This window comes from Cynocephalus volans, chromosome 14, assembly GCF_027409185.1.
Source record: "Cynocephalus volans isolate mCynVol1 chromosome 14, mCynVol1.pri, whole genome shotgun sequence".
In the NCBI taxonomy this organism is placed as follows: Eukaryota; Metazoa; Chordata; class Mammalia; order Dermoptera; family Cynocephalidae; genus Cynocephalus; species Cynocephalus volans.
The window spans coordinates 54819851-54839712 of NC_084473.1; the positions used below are offsets into that span (position 1 = coordinate 54819851).

At 37.6% G+C, this 19862-nt stretch overlaps 1 protein-coding gene across 10 annotated transcripts in view; it reads left to right on the forward strand.

Annotated features, from left to right (window-relative positions):
• VRK2 (VRK serine/threonine kinase 2) overlaps positions 1-19862 on the forward strand; it is a 106712-nt gene that overhangs the window by 55480 nt on the left and 31370 nt on the right. For all 10 annotated transcript variants that reach the window (XM_063077869.1, XM_063077873.1, XM_063077866.1 and 7 more), the window contains one exon: positions 13586-13718. In XM_063077869.1, coding sequence (XP_062933939.1) covers positions 13586-13718 — 133 coding nt within the window. The remainder of the gene's footprint in view (positions 1-13585; positions 13719-19862) is intronic.

A 19862-nucleotide genomic window follows, 5' to 3' on the forward strand; every position in this document is an offset into this window, starting at 1 on the left:
TGCAAGTTCCTAGAAGTTTGTTATGCATCTTACTAATCTTACTCATCCTATTTTCTCATCCTCAAAAGATCTTAAAATAACTTCTTTTTATGTCATGAGGGTTAAATGATTTGACTTCTGTAAAGCACTTAGTGCTCTTATGTAGCAAGTATTGAATAAGTATGCATTTTTTCTTTTTTCTATTTCTTTCTTTTTGAAAGTATATGATTCCTGATAGTTTATTATGCTTGGCACTCAGATATCTGTTGTAAAGAATTTAGGTCAGTTTGTCCAGTTATTATTCTCAAGTCAAATCAATAAAAATTTATTTAAACCCATTGTGCAGAAGGCTTTAGAATAGGTGCTGTCATGGATACAAAAATGTATGTACAACATCTGGTCCCTCTTCCCCCAGGAGCTTACAGCCTCCAAATGTGGAGCCAGGGCATAAATATGAGGCGTCTTCAAAAAGATTGTGGAAAGATTCTATAGAGGCCAAAAGGCAAACTTCACCCCATTCATTAATAAAAATCACTGACCAATTTAGATCAATAATAAGAGGTGTAACAAATGTTATTATTTAAAGTGGTGGAAGAAGGCAAAGCACGGGAATCACAAGAGAGTAATGTCCTCATTTTCCATTGGGGTACAGAGCTTATATACCCATCTGCATATGAAAAGGGGGGATGGAGGGTACAGGAGTAGATGATTCTTAGGGGGATACAATGGGTCTAGAGAACATGCAGTGGCCTGGGACAAAGTCTGTTTGGCCTGCTGCAGACAATGACTGGTAAATGATTCTCTTCAAAATACTGAATGAGGCTTTTCAAGATGGCGGCGGCTGCGGTGGCTGGCGCGGAGTAGCTGAGGTGGAAAAGGCGGCCACTGGGCCTCAGGCAGCCGGGAAACTTGTGGACCTTCCTCTCGCCATCTCTTAAGGGAGGACTGCTGCTGCTGACCGGTCGTGGGGGGTGACTGCCACTTTGCCCCCGGCAGGAGAGGCTGCCTCATTTACAGGCAACAGCTTTGAAGTGTGGAGCAGGAAAGAACTGTTTCTTAGCTGCAAAAGCGAGTCTCAAAACAGGGAACACAGCGCCAGGGCTGCTGTGGATGCAGCCAGGATCCCGGAGGCCGGGGCCGCGCTGAAGGCGGCCAGCTGCCCTATTCAGGATTCGAGGTTTCAGGCCGGCATTAAAGAAGATTCCTGGGGGCCGAACCCGTGGCGCACTCGGTAGAGTGCTGCGCTGGGAGCGCGGCGACGCTCCCGCCGCGGGTTCGGATCCTATATAGGAGTGACCGGTGCACTCACTGGCTGAGTGCCGGTCACAAAAAAATGACAAAAAAAAAAAAAAAAAAGATTCCTGGGAGCGCCCGAGTCGCGCCGCGACTGAACAGCCTGAGGTGGCAGCGGCCGAGAACTGGGAAAGGCGGCAAACCAGAGACAGAGAGCGAGCACCTGACCTGGCACAGCACTATGAGTGACCCCTGGCACAGCTCTGTTCGGGGGGTGGATGCCCACGCGGCTCCCGCCTGCACCACTAGGCCACTCACCGCCCGGTGCTGCCTCGATTTTCCCAGGTGCGGGCAGCTCCGCCCTGCTCGGCCATCACTGAGCCCTCCCACTTGCTGGCCTGGCGCCAGGCTTTCCGGAGCCTGCGGACCGGCCTTCGCTCCCACTCCCTCGGTGGTTCTCTGGCGGGGCTGGTGGCGGGGGGCATCCAGGGCCAGTGTCGGGAGGGCAAGGAAGTACGGGCGGGCCGACTGTCACTCCACCATACCCTGGACTCCGGCCCCAGGTAAACTCCCTGTTACTGGGAGGCAGATACCATCTCTGCAGCCACCAGTTTGGAAAAAAGCCTAACGAATTTCTGGTTGGGAATAGTGTGGTAGGAGAGTTCCCAGGTCCGCTTGAACCTGCCGGAGACCAGGCTGCAGGTGGGCGCTAGACTCGGTTTATACTGGGGGGATACAAAGGTGAACAAGACCCGAGAAAGATCTACATAGTGCTACAAAGGTACCCGGAGAGACCGGTCGTCTGTGCCCAGCAGAAACCTGGTAGACTTCCTGGGCAAGGTGGTGCCGAGCAGGGTCTTGAAGGCCCAGCTGATAGACGAGGGGTGCAGAAGACATGCCCCAGCCCAGCACAGTGCGCACAGAGTGGGAGACGTGCGGCCAGGAAGGCGGAGACTTGACAAAAACCACACACCCGGTGGGGTCGCAACTGCACGATCTAACAGCCTGGGCCAGAGCACATGGAACAGGGAGAAGTCCTGCACAGGAAGTGAAAGCTCAACAGAGATCACACACCCTGTGGTACGTGATCCACCAGCCCAGCAGAGTCCAAGCTGACCAGAAAGGTGGCTCCCCGGAGAAGCCCAAGACCCGAGGCAACCACACACACAAGGCACTAGAGGCCAACTGAGCAGTCACGGAGGGAGCCATACGAAATTGGCAACCACAGCAACATCCTAGTTAGTCATTAGTCTCAAACCGGTGGACTGTGAAACCCCCGGCCACAATGAATAAACACCAAAAAAAACATACCAGAAATACAAAAAATCAAGAAAGTACACCACCAAAAGTTAATAAATCTCAAACTCTAGATCCTACAGAACAAGAAGCCCTTGAAATGACTGACAAGGAATTTCGAGTGATAATTCTAAGGAAACTGAATGAGATACAAGAAAACTCAGCTAGACATCATGATGAAATGAGGAAAAGTATACAGGATCTGAAAGAGGAAATGTACAAGGAAATCAATGTCCTGAAAAAAAATGTAGCAGAACTTGCTGAACTGAAGAAGTTATTCAACGAAATAAAAAACACAACGGAGAGTTTAACCAGCAGGCTTATCGAAGTTGAAGAGAGAACCTCTGAACTTGAAGATGGGCTGTTTGAAATAACACAAGCAGACAAAAAGAAAGAAAAAAGAATCAAGGACATTGAAGAAAATCTGAGAGAGATATCAGACAACCATAAGCGATCAAATATCCGAGTCATGGGTATTCCAGAAGGGGAGGAAAATGGAGATTCCATTGAAAACATATTCAACAAAATAGTGGCAGAAAACTTCCCAGGTATAGGAAAAATCACAGATCTTCAGATCCAGGAAGCTCAACGATCTCCAAATGTATTCAACCCAAAAAGACCTTCTCCAAGACATGTCATAGTCAGATTGGCAAAACTCAGAGATAAAAAGAGAATCTTAAAAGCTGCAAGAGAGAAGCATCAAATCACCTATAAGGGAGCCCCAATCAGGTTAACATCAGACTTTTCATCACAAACCCTAAAAGCTAGAAAGGAATGGGATGATATTTTCAAAATACTAAAAGACAAAGATTGCCAGCCAAGAATACTCTACCCTGCAAGGCTATCCTTCCGAAATGAGGGGCAAATAGTATATTTCTCAGACAAACAAAAACTGCGGGAGTTCACTACCACAAGACCACCCTTACAAGAAATCCTCAAGGGAGTACTGGGTTTGGTTCCTGAAAAATAACGACCACTGCCATAAAAACCCAAGAAAAATCTAAACCCTCTAGTATAATAAAAATGACATTCATGAAGAGAAAGCAAGCTAACAAAAACACTATCTACAACCTAAGGAACCAACAAACACAGAAACCAAACAGTAAATCAGAAATCAAGGAACAAAAGACACTTAAGACAACCAAACAACCAATAAAATGCTAGGAATAAATCAACACCTTTCAATAACAACTCTTAATGTAAAAGGCTTAAATTCCCCAATTAAAAGACACAGACTGGCTGACTGGATCAAAAAGCAGGACCCAACTATATGCTGCCTACAAGAGACCCACCTCACCCATAAAGATTCACACAGACTAAGAGTGAAAGGATGGAAAAAGATTTACCATGCAAACAGAAAAGAAAAACAAGCTGGAGTAGCTATTCTTATATCTGACAAAATAGACTTTAAACTAAAAACCATAAAAAGAGACAATGAGGGACACTACTTAATGATAAAAGGACTGATCCATCAAGAAGACATAACAATCATAAATATGTATGCACCCAATGTTGGAGCAGCCAGATTTATAAAACAAACTCTATTAGACCTAAAGAAGGAAATAGACACTAATACCATAATAGCAGGGGACCTGAACACCCCACTGTCAATATTAGACAGATCATCTAGGCAAAGAATCAGTAGAGAAACACAAGATCTAAACAAGACTCTAGACCAATTGGAATTGGCAGATATCTACAGAACATTCCACGCAACAACCTCAGAATATTCATTTTTCTCATCAGCACATGGATCATTCTCCAGGATAGATCACATATTAGGTCACAAATCAAGTCTCAATAAATTCAAAAAAATTGCAATTATCCCATGTATCTTCTCAGACCACAATGGATTAAAACTAGAAATTAATAACAAACGAAACTCTGGAAACTATACAAACACATGGAAATTAAACAGCATTCTACTTAATGACATATGGGTCCAAGAAGAAATCAAGCAGGAAATCAAAAAATTTATTGAAACTAATGAAAACAATGATACATCATTCCAAAACCTGTGGGATACTGCAAAAGCAGTATTGAGGGGAAAATTTATTGCATTAAACGCTCACTTCAGAAGAATAGAAAGATGGCAAGTGAACAAACTAACACTTCACCTTAAAGAACTAGAAAAACAAGAACAATCCAAACCTAAAGTTAGCAGATGGAAAGAAATCATGAAGATCAGAGCAGAACTGAATGAAATTGAAAAACAAAAAACAATTCAAAAGATCAACGAATCAAAAAGTTGGTTTTTTGAAAAGATAAATAAAATTGACAAACCATTAGCATGGCTAACAAAAAAAAGAGAGAAGACTCAAATAACAAAAATTAGAAATGAAAAAGGCGATATTACAACTGATTCATCTGAAATACAAGGAATCATTCGAGACTATTATAAACAACTATACGCCAACAAATTTGAAAATCTGGAGGAAATGGATAAATTTCTGGACACACACAAGCTCCCAAAACTGAACCGTGAAGACGTAGAAAATTTGAACAGACCAATAACAATAAAGGAGATTGAAGCTGTTATCAGAAGGCTCCCAACAAAGAAAAGCCCAGGACCAGATGGATTCACAGCAGAATTTTACCAAACATTCAAAGAGGAATTGACACCGATTCTTTACAAACTATTCCAAAAGATTGAAACGGACGCAAATCTCCCAAACTCATTCTATGAAGCAAACATCATCCTGATACAAAACCAGGTAAAGATATAACCAAAAAAGAAAACTACAGGCCAATATCCTTGATGAATATAGATGCAAAAATCCTCACTAAATTACTAGCAAACAGAATACAGCAACACATACGTAAAATTATTCATCACGATCAAGTGGGATTCATCCCAGGGATGCAAGGTTGGTTCAACATACGCAAATCAATAAATGTGATACACCATATTAATAAACTCAAACACAAGGACCATATGATCATCTCTATAGATGCTGAAAAAGCATTTGATAAAGTTCAGCACTCATTCATGACAAAGACCCATTATAAGTTAGGTATAGAGGGAAAGTATCTCAACATAATTAAAGCATATATGCCAAACCCACAGCCAATATCATCCTGAATGGGGAAAAGCTGAAAGCTTTTCCTTTAAGAACAGGAACTAGACAAGGATGCCCACTCTCACCACTCCTATTCAACATAGTGTTGGAAGTACTAGCCAGAGCAATCAGAGAAGAGAAGGAAATAAAGGGCGTCCAGATTGGAAAAGATGAAGTCAAACTGTCCCTGTTTGCAGATGACATGATCCTATATATCGAACAGCCTAAAACCTCTACAAAAAAACTGCTGGAATTGATCAATGATTTCAGCACAGTAGCAGGATACAAAATCAACACACAAAAATCAGTAGCATTCCTATTCTCCAATAGTGAACATGCAGAAAGAGAAATCAAGAAAGCCTGCCCATTTACAATAGCCACCAAAAAAATAAAATACTTAGGAATTGAGTTAACCAAGGAGGTGAAAAATCTCTATAATGAGAACTACAAACCACTGCTGAGAGAAATTAGAGAGGATACAAGAAGATGGAAAGATATCCCATGCTCTTGGATTGGAAGAATCAACATAGTGAAAATGTCCATACTACCCAAAGTGATATACAAATTCAGTGCAATCCCCATCAAAATTCCAAAGACATTTTTCTCAGAAATGGAAAAAACTATCCAGAGATTTATATGGAACAATAAAAGACCACGCATAGCCAAAGTAATGCTGAGCAAAAAAAATAAAGCTGGAGGCATAACACTACCTGACTTTAAGCTATACTACAAAGCTATAATAACCAAAACAGTATGGTACTGGCATAAAAACAGACACACTGACCAGTGGAATAGAATAGAGAATCCAGAAATCAACCCATACACTTACTGTCAGCTGATCTTTGACAAAGGCACCAAGCCTATTCAGTGGCAAAGGGACTGCCTCTTCAGCAAATGGTGCTGGGACAACTGGATATCCATATGCAGGAGAATGAAACTAGATCCATACCTCTCGCCGTATACTAAAATCAACTCAAAATGGATTAAGGATTTAAATATACACCCTGAAACAATAAAACTTCTTAAAGAAAACATAGGAGAAACACTTCAGCAAATAGGACTGGGCACAGACTTCATGAATACGACCCCAAAAGCACGGGCAACCAAAGGAAAAATAAACAAATGGGATTATATCAAACTAAAAAGCTTCTGCACAGCAAAAGAAACAATTAAAAGAGTTAAAAGACAACCAACAGAGTGGGAGAAAATATTTGCAAAATATATATCTGACAAAGGATTAATATCCAGAATATATAAGGAACTCAAACAACTGTACAAGAAGAAAACAAGCAACCCAATTAAAAAATGGGCAAAAGAGCTAAGTAGGCATTTCTCTAAGGAAGATATCCAAATGGCCAACAGACATATGAAAAAATGCTCAACATCACTCAGCATCCGGGAAATGCAAATCAAAACCACATTGAGATACCATCTAACCCCAGTTAGGATGGCTAAAATCGAAAAGACTATGAACGATAAATGCTGGCGAGGCTGCGGAGAAAAAGGAACTCTCATACATTGTTGGTGGGACTGCAAAATGGTGCAGCCTCTATGGAAAATGGTATGGAGGTTCCTCAAACAATTGCAGATAGATCTACCATACGACCCAGCTATCCCACTGTTGGGAATATACCCAGAGGAATGGAAATCATCAAGTCGAAGGTATACCTGTTCCCCAATGTTCATCGCAGCCCTCTTTACAATAGCCAAGAGTTGGAACCAGCCCAAATGCCCATCATCAGATGAGTGGATACGGAAAATGTGGTACATCTACACAATGGAATACTACTCAGCTATAAAAACGAATGAAATACTGCCATTTGCAACAACATGGATGGACCTTGAGAGAATTATACTAAGTGAAACAAGTCAGGCACAGAAAGAGAAATACCACATGTTCTCACTTATTGGTGGGAGCTAAAAATTAATATATAAATTCACACACACACACACACACACACACACACACACACACACACACACAAACCGGGGGGGGGGGGGGAGAAGATATAACAACCATAATTATTTGAAGTTGATACGACAAGCAAACAGAAAGGACATTGTTGGGGGGGAGGGGGGGAGGGAGAAGGGAAGGAGGTTTTGGTGATGGGGAGCAATAATCAGCCACAATGTATATCGACAAAATAAAATTTAAAAAAAAAAAAATACTGAATGAAACTGAAATATAAGACAATAATTTGTGATAAGTTAGTCCAGGTATGTTGACAGACTCCAGTCTTCCTTCCTGTGATATGAGTTAAGCCGGTGAAAACTCAGGGAAAGGACCAGAGGTAATTGTCATCATCTTTGGCAAGTTCGGACTATAAGAAGGTAAGGGGACAGCTTCATCCTGTGCTTTGGACAATGACAGAGGATTGAGAGATTTCAGGGGGTGGGAGGGGTCAGAGAGTCCTTGAAGCTGCTTCATTTTAGTCTGTCAAAGAACCATATTTTGGGGTGACAACTTTTTGCACCCTGAGCTTCCCTAGAAGCTTCACACATTACAGCTGAGATGGTGATTGTGGAGAGGAAAAAGTTGTTAGTAGCTTAGTGGTAGAGGATTTCATTTAACCAGTCTCCTGTTTGGGGGAATAGTTCAGTCCAATTAAACAGTAGTGTTTCTTTCCAGGAAATGGCACTGCAGATGGGCTCCTATCCAGGCTAGGTCTCTATATATGATGTCCTTAGAGGCATTTCTATGGAAACAGAAGAGAAACAAAAATTAATGTTTGGAGCAGTCCATAAGATAGTCTCTGAGTCTGCAAGAGGCTTTAAAAAAAGATACCTTGAGGCTGCATCTTTATTTCAGCCTGTCAAAGCACCATGTTTTTGGGGTAACAGCTTTTTGTACCCCGGAATTTGCATTATCTTTTAATTCTATTTTTCCATGAACTTTTTGAAGCACCCTCATAAAAGAAAAGCTAAATAACCTTGTACGTTGTTAAAATAGTGAATCCATGTGGATACAAGTGAAAACCCAGTATATGGCTTTATGGTTAAAGGGATCTCCGTACCAGGACATGCTTCAGGTGAATCCAGGAAGTGGAGAAAAGCACTTGGGGTTTCCCTGGAGGGGTGCTGAGTTGAAGATGAAGGCCCTTCTCACGCAGATGACCACAAAGAGAGTTACTGTAGATGTTCTTTAATCCTTAGTTTTACCCCAAAACAAAGCAGTGTAAGAGCCTGCAAGCATCAGGAAGCAAAAGAGCCTGGATGTAAAAGTTTAACTAAATGTAGAACTTGAGAATATGGCATATGTGGGTACAAATCTGGTTAGGTAAAATAGAAAGTTGATTTTTGAGACCGGCCTACTTAGCATAGGGAAGTTGTATTTTTCATGGTCATACTCAGGTGCTAATTTGTTTTTCATCTTCATTTCATTCATTAATCAAGGCTATGATTTACTGACCACCTGTGTCAAACTGAGTTCTTAGGGAGTCAGATGCTGAGACAGAGTTAATAGTGCAGGGGCTTTATTGGGGGAAGGAAATATAATACTTTTGAAAGATAAGGGGAGCAAGCAGAATTGGACAGGGAAAGCTTTCAAAATTGGATGTTGATCTGACACTTGTGAAAGGGAAAGGGGACAAGAAGCAGAATTGGGCAGGGAGAGCCTCAGACTGTGATGGAGATCTGACAAATACCTCAGCCAACCCAATGGGGAGCTCCAGAGCAAAGATTACCCAGTAGAAGAGACTCCATTTGTGTAGAAGGAGCCATACACTGTCCTCTCCATGATCAGTCATTGGTGGGGGCTGTCCAGAATGGGTGTGGCCTTGACTCCCGCCATGGCAGGTCCCAGTGGCCCTGCCACTGGAAGCTGTCAGCTTATTGCATTTCTCACAGGTAAAAGGCCAGTTCTCTCTTAATAGGACTGCACCTCAGCAGCTGCCACACTACATTTTCAATTATAAAGTATTAAAATTGAAAGTCCAAGAAAGTATTAGTTCAAATTAGGCATTTATTGGGGGGCGGGGGCTCTGAGAAGCTCACTAAAATAATAAAACCCTCGGAGAAACCGGACTTTGTGTTGGATGACTTGCATTATTTGGTTGTATCATACGTATTATTTTTCATTTGTTAAATGTGAATAATGCCATACCTCTTCCCTACATACCTCACAAAGTTGTAAAAAATAAAAATAAAAAACCATAGTAGATGTGTAAGAAAGGTGGGAGAAGTATGGGTACCATGTGAAAGTGTGAGAGGTGGTACAGTATAATAGAAAGTGGAGGGAAGCAGACAGGGCTGTCCCTTGTACTTAGGGAGGAAGAAAATGGTTACTGCATTCAGAAAAGGTAGATGAAAAGAAAATCATTTAAAGTGTATTAGGGAGCTAGCTATTTAATATGGCTAGTCTTATTACAATGCAAATAATTGCCACCTACTCAATCCTGGTATAAATCTTGAGTTTCCTAAGACAGGCTTGTTAAAAACCAGGGATACTATACATATTTATACTTAAGTGAAAAATATTAACTAGTTGTTGTTATTTATTTCACAGAAAAAGAAAAGGATAATATTTTTTAGAGTTAACTGAAATTCAGGTTTTACTAGCTTAGACATTGGTGCACTTTCTGTAAAGAACCAGATAATAAATGTTTTAGGCTACTATGAACTCTGTGGGCCCCGTATGGGTCTTTGTTGCATTTCCTTCCTTTCTTCTTTCCTTCTCTCTCTCTCTCTCTCCCTCTCTCTCTCTCCCCCTCTCCCCCCCGCCCCCTCCTTCTTTTACAGCCTTATAAAAATGTAAAAATTCTTACCTTAGTAGAACCTAGACTGCACTGCTATAGATTGAACTCTGGCTTAAACTTATTTTTTACTTTAATATACTTTCAGAAATTGACTGAATGCCCAATTCTGTATTAAATTCTATATTTAAAAAAGAGAATGAAATTTGGAAGTCCTACTGGCCTGGATTTGAGCTCTGTGACTTGGGCAGGTTATTTAACAACTGCGATGCTCAGCTTCCTCATATGTAAACTGAGATCAGTGCTAGTTGCCTGAGTGTGGTTGTCTGTATTTAACAAAATAATTTGGGAAAAGTACTTTACCTAGAGGTTATCACATAATTGAACCTCAACAAATTATATTTCTTTCCTCCCTTCCTTTTCTTGTTGATGACATTTCCGTCTTTTTTCCCCTTTTCTTTGAATTGTTTTAGCAAAATTCTAGACTGTCTCTGCTAAGTTATTTTAGTAGAACTCTCAGTTTGACCTAATTTGAGTCAATTTAATTTGTCAGCATTTTGAATACTTGGGATAGATCATTGACTTTACTTCCTCTTAAGTCTCTATCCACGAAAGACAGTCACTCCTAGACCTCTTCTGTAGTGCCTGACAATCTATATTTTAAAAATATATTGATATATGCTAGTGACAAAACTTTCATGGGAATTTTAGAGAATTTTTCCCAGAAGTCTCTAAAGAATATTTATATTCTTATAGATTCTCTTAGAATTGACAAGAATATAAATATTTTAAACCATATACTAAAACTGAAAAAAAAAAATATGGAGGTGAGGGTGGGTATGGACAGCATCCATTTTGCTAAAGAAATCTTAATTTTACTGTTTTGTTCAATAGCCTTTCATGATTATTTGAATCCTACCTGTAACTCTCTATTAAGAACAGCAAGAGCATTTCTGGTTGGTTGGATAATACCTACTGTTTTTGCCTTAGAAATTTCTTTCTTAAACTACATGCGCCACAAGGTTCAACCATGTATGTTTGAAATCACTTTTAGGTCTGAAATATCCATTAACTAAAATAGTCGGCAAACAGTTAATGTGAGTTTTCTGTACAGTATTGTTAGCTTCTTATCTTTATGTTAAATGGAAACCCTGCACTGCTTTTCAAAGTTTGAGCAACCTAGCACAACCCTGAGGCCCATAGCTCAGTGATGACCAAGACAGCCTTAATGTTCCTCCTCAGCCCCACTGAACTTTTTGACAGGTTTCTTCATGACCATAAGTCCCTGACTTCCCTTATCTTAGAGCATTTACTTAAGAAAACTTGAAATTGGAGATTCTTTCTCTGCCCTTGTGAGATGTAAATCTTCTCTCAGCCTCTTGCCAAATCCAGGAATGGGAGTCATCTCTTTGTTGAATAATAATCTTTATGGGAGGTGGGATCCTAAGTGCCAATTAGCAAACACAGATGGCCTACTCACATTGACTGACTTCCCCCTAACGTCCTCTGGTACTTTTCCACTAGCTCACCCCATCACTTAAAAACTTTCCTGCCTTTTGTTTCCATGGAGTTGAGTTCAGATTCTCTGTTGCAGTAGTCTCTCTCCCCTATGGCAGTAGTCTTGAATAAAGTCTTCCTTATCTTGTTACCCGTTTCACTTGTCTGGTGTAATTTCCCTTTGACATTAATTGATAGTGAAGACTCTAGAGTCAGAACTACCATAGAACCTGGCTTTATTTTACTACACAAGTCATACAACCTAAGCTTCATTTACATATGAATAAATTGGAGATAATGGTTCCTACCTCAGGATTTCTGTGAGGATAGCAAGGGTCAATTAATGGATAGTACTTAGCACACTGGCACACTGCCTGGTGCACAGTAGGCATTCAATAAAATTTACATCTTATTTTTTGGACTAATAGCTACACGAAAACTTCCTGATATATCTTTTAAAATAGTAAACTGTTGTAGTGTATTGAAATCTGATTCCATTTGCTGAATTATGAATATATAGTTTTCTGGGATATCTGCTTTGCAAAGTGAAGTCTATTTATTTAGTTCTTGAAATAAAGACAAAAATGCATTAGAAACTCTGAAAGCAAGCAGCTGGTTTTATATCTGATCCTGTAGTGTCTAGTTCCTTAGGGTCGTCAGATCAGTTACTTCTGAGGCTATGTTAAGAAATAGCATGCAGAAGAGAGAGACAAACAAATACTGTATTGTTTTCAGACAGTCTAGCATGTTACTCCACCAAATGAAGAAAACTCTGTGCTGCTTTTATTTTAAAGTTCAAAATATTTCCTACTTAGGCTATTCTAAAACCTGAGTTTTCATTTCATGGATATTATATTTTTAAATGCAGGTTATATTGCAATACTTTATTGTCTTGTAGCTACATTATGACACATTGCCCAAATCCCTAAATTTAAAGAAATATATATATGAAACAACACATTTTAGAAGTTGAAACTGCATTCTTTTTTGGGGGTGGGGGGGAATATGGTAATAATATAGTTGAGAATTACTATTTTCTGACTACATATCACAATAAATGTCTAATCAAAACAGTGCTCATTCAGTGTATTCTATATCTGTAAAACTACTCCTCTCCCTTCCTTCTCTCTCCAAAAGTAATCTGAGAAAAATTCACTTGAATTGCTATCTGACTTTTAACAATCTATATTCTGTTTGGAGACCTTGCTTCTAATTCTTACTGGCTTACAAAGATGATGGTGATGATATGGATCAGTCTGAAAGGCCAGAAGTCTTGCATTGGTGTTCCATTCTTAAATACAGACAATACAGTGGGTTGTTTTGTTTTTGGTTTTGGGGTGTTTTTTTCCTGAGTCATTACCTCTTACAGCCTATTCACTATTTTTATACTTCCTGTTAATGGAGACTCTTACAACGGTTAGATTTCTATTTTTAGAATGTTTGTTCTCATCTCCCCTCCCTGCTTGACAGAGAGGGGTAACAAGAAAAGGCAGAGCCTCGTAAGCTGTGCCAACACAGATAAAAAGACATATTGTGATTTATGATGTCTAGGTACCCACCTGGAGGGAAGGAAATTTAAGAGCAAAATAAAAAGCAAACTAAAAATCTAAGTCATCTCAGAAATAAAATATGCCAATGATGAAGTAAGGATTTAAGTTGGAAAGTTATTTGTTATGGCCCCCAGTTGCATATATTTTATCCTAAGGCACCATTTGGTTTAATAAAATGTAGACCTGAGGCTGTTCTTAATCTATCAGTTTCTTAAGACTTAATTATAAAGGTTATATTTTCAGAGGACAAAAGCATTATTCATTTGTTCATGTCTTTCAGGTTTATCTTGCAGATTATGGACTTTCCTACAGATATTGTCCCAATGGGAACCACAAACAGTATCAGGAAAATCCTAGAAAAGGCCATAATGGGACAATAGAGTTTACCAGCTTGGATGCCCACAAGGGAGTAGGTGAGTTTCTTTTTTCTTTTTTTTCTTTCAATTTCAGAAGAATAATTAGAGTCAAGAGTAATAATGCTACAAGAAATGACCTCTTCAGTTTGAAGAGTGAGAGCACTGGTGAGATTTTCCTCAAAAGTAGTGAATTTCTGTTATGCCAATGAATATTTCTTCTAACAGTGAAGGAGATTATAGACTATGACAAGCGAGAAAGGAGCAAAAGAGTGTCAAGTAAGTAAAACCTGATGTCATTTTGGCCGGAAAATTACTAGTTTGTGTAGGATAAACTTAGAGGTCAGTGCTGAATTTTTATTGTGTAGTGAATATCACAGATTTGGTAAAGGTGCACATGTGAACAGTTATTCCTGTTTTTCATTCTGCTCTTATCAGGGTTTTAGAAGATATCATCTCAGCAATAAGGATATCTTTTCTGAAACTATAAAGTGTTTACTTGTGGAAATCTCTCCTAGTCGCCTTTCATATATCTTACTTATTTAAACTCACTTTGATGGTATTGGAAACACATTTGCAGGTAAATTACATACATAGTCCGTTTATTGGATATTGATTGTACTGCCTTGCATTCCAAGGCAGACTTAATTCAACAATTCCCTAATTAGTTAAAGTCATAACCTATGTCTTGTATTCATTTACCATTAATTAAACCTTAGCTGTTTATTACACTGCAGTCCAAATCCAATAGCCAACCCAGAAAGCCATGGAAAAGGAAGTAGGAGGTCAATATTGAAAATATATGGTGCGGATTTCCACTGATGGTCGCTTTGTTCACAATCAATTTGGTCAATGCAACTGTACTTTCTTAGTTGCTCTGTCAGCAAGACAAAAAGTCAATTCTAATGTTATGCTTGTGAAAAAATGGTGATTATTGAAAAACTTTGGCTTTCAAAATTATATGCTTTGTAAACTTTTGCTTATAAAAGTATTTTCAAATATGCTAAATCAAACAAATAATTTTTTAAACAGTTTTGAAAGGACCACATTTTCACTAAAAGACAATTGGACATTTGCACTTGTTGATAATTGTGTACTGTTACCCTAAACTGATCTGATGCTTTCTAACGAGTTTTAGTTGGTGCAAACAACTTTATATTATTGCCTTTTCTATTAAAAGGACCATTGACCATGTAATATAGAGGGTCTTCATCATTTTCCAGAGCAATTAAAACCCACACTTGTTTAAGGTAGGCCAGTGAAAAAGTGAAACAAGTGTGTGGATTATATACCTTCTTCCTTTCAGGAAGAATCATAGGTTACATTTTCTGGAATGGAAATTAGCTTTTATACACCTGATCAGAGTAACAGAAATTATTACATTTTTTTCAACTATGGTTTGGTTAGAAAAGTAATGATCACTCGGAAATGTAGTAGTAGTATGTAATTTTTCACCATTTACATTGTTAATAAATCAGTGAGTATTTAAAGATAAAACGGGACATGGCTTTAATTAAATTAAGAAATATAAAAATCAAATGCTCATTGATATTGTTTTTTTTTAAATTTAAAGTTCTTTGCTCTTAGTGAATTTTTTTCTTCACCGTCACCAGATTTGTTCTATTATCCCTAATAGAATTTTCAGAAACCCGAAAGTACTTTTTAGATAGTGGTATAATAGAAATTCATGATACACATTCTTAAGCATTGATCCAATTGTGTTAATAATCATGCTAACTTATGGGTGGGCCATTTATTTCACCTGGTAGCTCTAATACTTATCTGATCTGGTTCTGAGTATTAAAATAACTAATAAACCGTGGTGATTGTAGAAAGAGAAGCAGAGTTGATACACACTGTGGTAATTCTGAAAGTCCTCTTCAGTAAATTTCACAATTTAGGGGGGGTGTTTTCAATATCTTAGAAAGGATGAACAAATTTTTATTCTATAGTTATTTAAAATTTTTTCTCCCTAAATCATATAATTCATGTTGATGAGTTGGGTAGGTTTTGGCACGCTAAGTCTTTGGCGAGAAGATTGAACTGAGTATGATGATATTACATCCCTGGAAGATTCAGGGAATATTCAGGGAAGAGCCTACATTAAAAATTTTCAGTATTTGCTAGAAAGTTATGTGCTGCAGTGAATATTCATTTTGATCATACGTTTCTTGGGTTTCCCGTAAAATAGTAGATCCCCTTAATGCATTTTAAATAGGATTCACACTAAACTTCTAGGCATATCTATATCTATGTGTAGATATAGATATAAATATAGATATACACACATATATATGCACATACATACATCCACATATATACATATTTGCTGAAATTTTAGTATGCAGTTTTAGTCTGGTATATAAAATAGAAGGCTTAATATCGTCAAATGTTTGAATACTGTTCATTCTTAATGTTTTACATTTTATTTTCCAAAATAAAACATTTTAGTTTAGGATTTTATTAGAAATGAAATAATCATTTAGCCATATCTAGAAACCAGAATAAACAGGGTCATAAATCCTACAGGTAAATGTAGGAGGTCAGATTTATAAATACTCGTGTTTACTTTTAGTAGTCACTATGTAGTGTAATCTCAGAAAAATCATTTCTCTACCAATCAGCTATCAAATCAAATAAATACTGAGGAAAGATAATGCAAAATAAACCATAAAGAGCAAAACTGGCCAGCCACAAAAAATACAAGAGCAAAAAAAGGTATCACTAGTAAGTAGAACTTCCAGTTGCCAAAACGTTTGCTATGTGTCAGGTACATCTGTGTCTGGTCAGGCCAAGAGAAATATTCAGACTTCAATGTAAAACTGATATATGAGTTAGCTGCCCAACAGAGACTGTTACCCTGGTCAGACTACCTGGTCTCTGCTACTTTTTGCAGTGATTATTCAGAAACTGAAGCTAAATATCATTTTTCTGTGGATTAATTGGGTTTTTATAATGAAGTAGCTTGTACAAAGTGCCATTCAGCCATTTCACCTAAGTATTTTCTAATTCAATTTTATGTAAAAGAGTAGCTAAGAGGGAAAGAAAAAAAAAACATTTTAGCAATTAGCTTGTGTTATTAGAAATCAAAAAGATATTCATAGAGATATATAGAGATGAATGGACAGATGAGTGAATGGATAGAGAAGTATTCCTGGAACTATCACACATCTATAGATCTGTATGTATTTTTTAAAAATTGCGGTGGTTCTCCCAAACTCAATTCTCTTGTGTGACCTAAAGCCATTTTCTAAGTGGCTGAAGTGTTTCATTTAGTATAAAATTGGAGTAATATATGTTGGGCTTCTTTCTTCTATTATTAATTTGTGTTCTTCATAAAAACTAGCATGTAGAAACATTGACATATTTTGGGCTTGTTGCCTGATAACTAAAGAGAATTATATCTGTTTCAAATATACTATTTTAAAATTTGCTACATTCTTAGTAATGTTAAAAAGCAATATTTGGATCAATGTGTGATATGGATTTTTGTAGATTTTTCTACTCACTGAGGCATGCAGTCAATACCTAATTTCTCTAGGGGTATACTGCATTTAACATATTGAGCTTTTTAAATACTTCAGACCTGTGCATTGAGTGTATAATACCTATTTTAATTTGACATCATTGATGACCATAAAATATGATATCTAAATTACATTTTAAATGTCCATTTGTTTATGTAATATATTCAATATCAAGGAAAGAAAATATATTACATCTTTTTTTATTTTGCCAATTGCTACGGTATACAAAATTCAAGTCATGTTATTTCTTGCATGGTTTCATTTCACTTTAGCTCTCCAACTTATAAAATATATTTGGAATATATTTTCATGTTACCAGACTTGGGGAAGTGACATGGTTTACACAATACTTATCTTTTTAAACAATAATTCAAAAAAGGGAACCCATTTTCCTGTTATAAGATACTAAGGTGAACCACTAAATTATTTATATGATGTTCGATTTGTTAGTAGTCAGGAAAATATACTGTTGATTTCTTCTTTGTTAATGCATAAACAATAATGAAGACTATTCCTTCTATATGGCACATACCCATTTTTTTACAAAAGACATCACTTTCAAAGTCTCAATGTACGTTTTGGGCTTTTAGTTGAACTATTTGGTTAAGAATTAAGATCCTTTGCTCTGTTCAATAACTTTTTCTAAGCTGCAGACAGTAGTGTTTCACACACAAAATACTAGAGCTTAGAATTAAGAAATGAGAAGGTATTGAAAAAATGGGAGACCGGGTTTAATATTTTACTTGAAATATGACACATCACATTCTACTTTCCTAATATCCTTTTTGAAATTGCCGTAAATTGTGGTCACCATAAAACTTTCCAGCTCTTTACACATCTGAATTGACAAAATACTGAATTACATAGGTTACCAGTTGGAAAACTAAGAATAAACTTTAAATTTGTTATGCAGATAGTCACCATTCACTTCTTCAGGTGAGCATCTCATTTAGGTGTTTTCCACTTTCTTAATGTCATTTATGAGCCCATATACCAATACTTTGGGCATTTAAACCTGTCTGTTTGAGGCAAAAGTTTTCAAGTTCACTTTATTTCCTACCGATCCCTATTTTTACATACTCCATAATAGTACTCTATAAGAAATAAAACTAAAAGAAAGCACTTTAGGCAAATAATCAGATCCATCTTGGGATTAACATTTATACTTTTAATTTTCTCCCAATTCCTTTTTCATCTCATTTGGTGAATTGGGTCCAGTTATCTTACTCCAGTTTTTCTTTAGAATAAGGATCAGTTCTCAAATGTAACTTCTCTCTTGTTCTTGTACCAGCTTGGAAGGACCATTTAACACTTCATAAATACTTATAAATATTTTAACTAGAGACTCTTCTTTATCAGAATGAAGTAGCTTGGAATAGTTTCATAAAAGAATGGTTGCGTGAAAAATTTTGTCACAATATAGCTTAGACGCTGGGATCTGCTGCTTGTTTATTCCTTGCCAAAACAGCTACCTTTGTGTCACTATATCTTTTAAGTTTAAAGTTAAATGTCTGCTTCAAATACAAGGGTACTTCCAAAAGTTCATGGGGAGATTCATATTCTCCTTTAATTCTGTTTTTCCACGAACTTTTTTTTTTTTTTTTTTTGTGACCAGTAAGGGGATCGTAACCCTTGGCTTGGTGTCGCCCACACCACGCTCAGCCAGTGAGCGCACTGGCCGTCCCTACATAGGAGCCGAACCCGCGGCCTCTGCGTTCCCAGCGCTGCCCTCTCCCGAGTGAGCCACAGGGTCGGCCTCTTTCCATGAACTTTCTGAAGCACCCTCAGCCTTCCCTAACTAGAAGTCTCATATGTAATGTTTGAATGATGTTAAAGCTAATGATGGAGGCCAAGTAATTATTACATTAAGCACGGGCTTCGGGTTCTGAAAGACTTGGATTCCTGTGCTGAGCTCTGTCACTTTTTGCTGTGTGATATCGAGCAAGTTATTTAACCTCTCCGAGCGTCTATTTTCTTATCAACAGGATTAATGATATTTACCTTATATTGTTTGAATGATTAAATGAGATCATAAAAAGCAGGTAGAGTGCCTGGTACAATAGCAGCTCTCCATGAATCACATTAATGGTTTTTATTTTAGTTATGCATCCATTCTACTGTCAGCTGTTTCTCGAATCTGCTTTCTAGTGAAATAGAATTTAGGTCCCCACCTGTGCCTGTTTTTTTTATTGTTGTTACTCTTGGCAATACTTTATAATTTAGAAATGTTGAACAATTGAGAATACCACAGGCTTTTAATGAAGAGTAATTTACATTGTTCCATATTTATAAGTTCATAAAAAGTTAGATTTTAAATAATATTTAAAAACTAACTTTAGACAGTGTTATAACACCAACGGTAAGGGTTTGGATCCCTGTACCAGCCATCCACCAAAAAAAAGAAAAAGAAAAAAAACCAACTTGAGAAAGTTTAGAGGAAAATATTATTAATAACTAAATCTCATTACATTTCCAAATAATAATAAATAAAAGTTTGATTTGGGGGGGAAATCTATATGAAAACATAGTGTTAATGATTATATTAATTACCAAATGCAACAGAAGAACCTAATGCATTACAATAAATTATACAGATATATGACTCAGAAACAAAACAATCCATCATATATTTTCTATCCAAGTGAATGAAAATACATTAAAAAGAAATATATTGCCC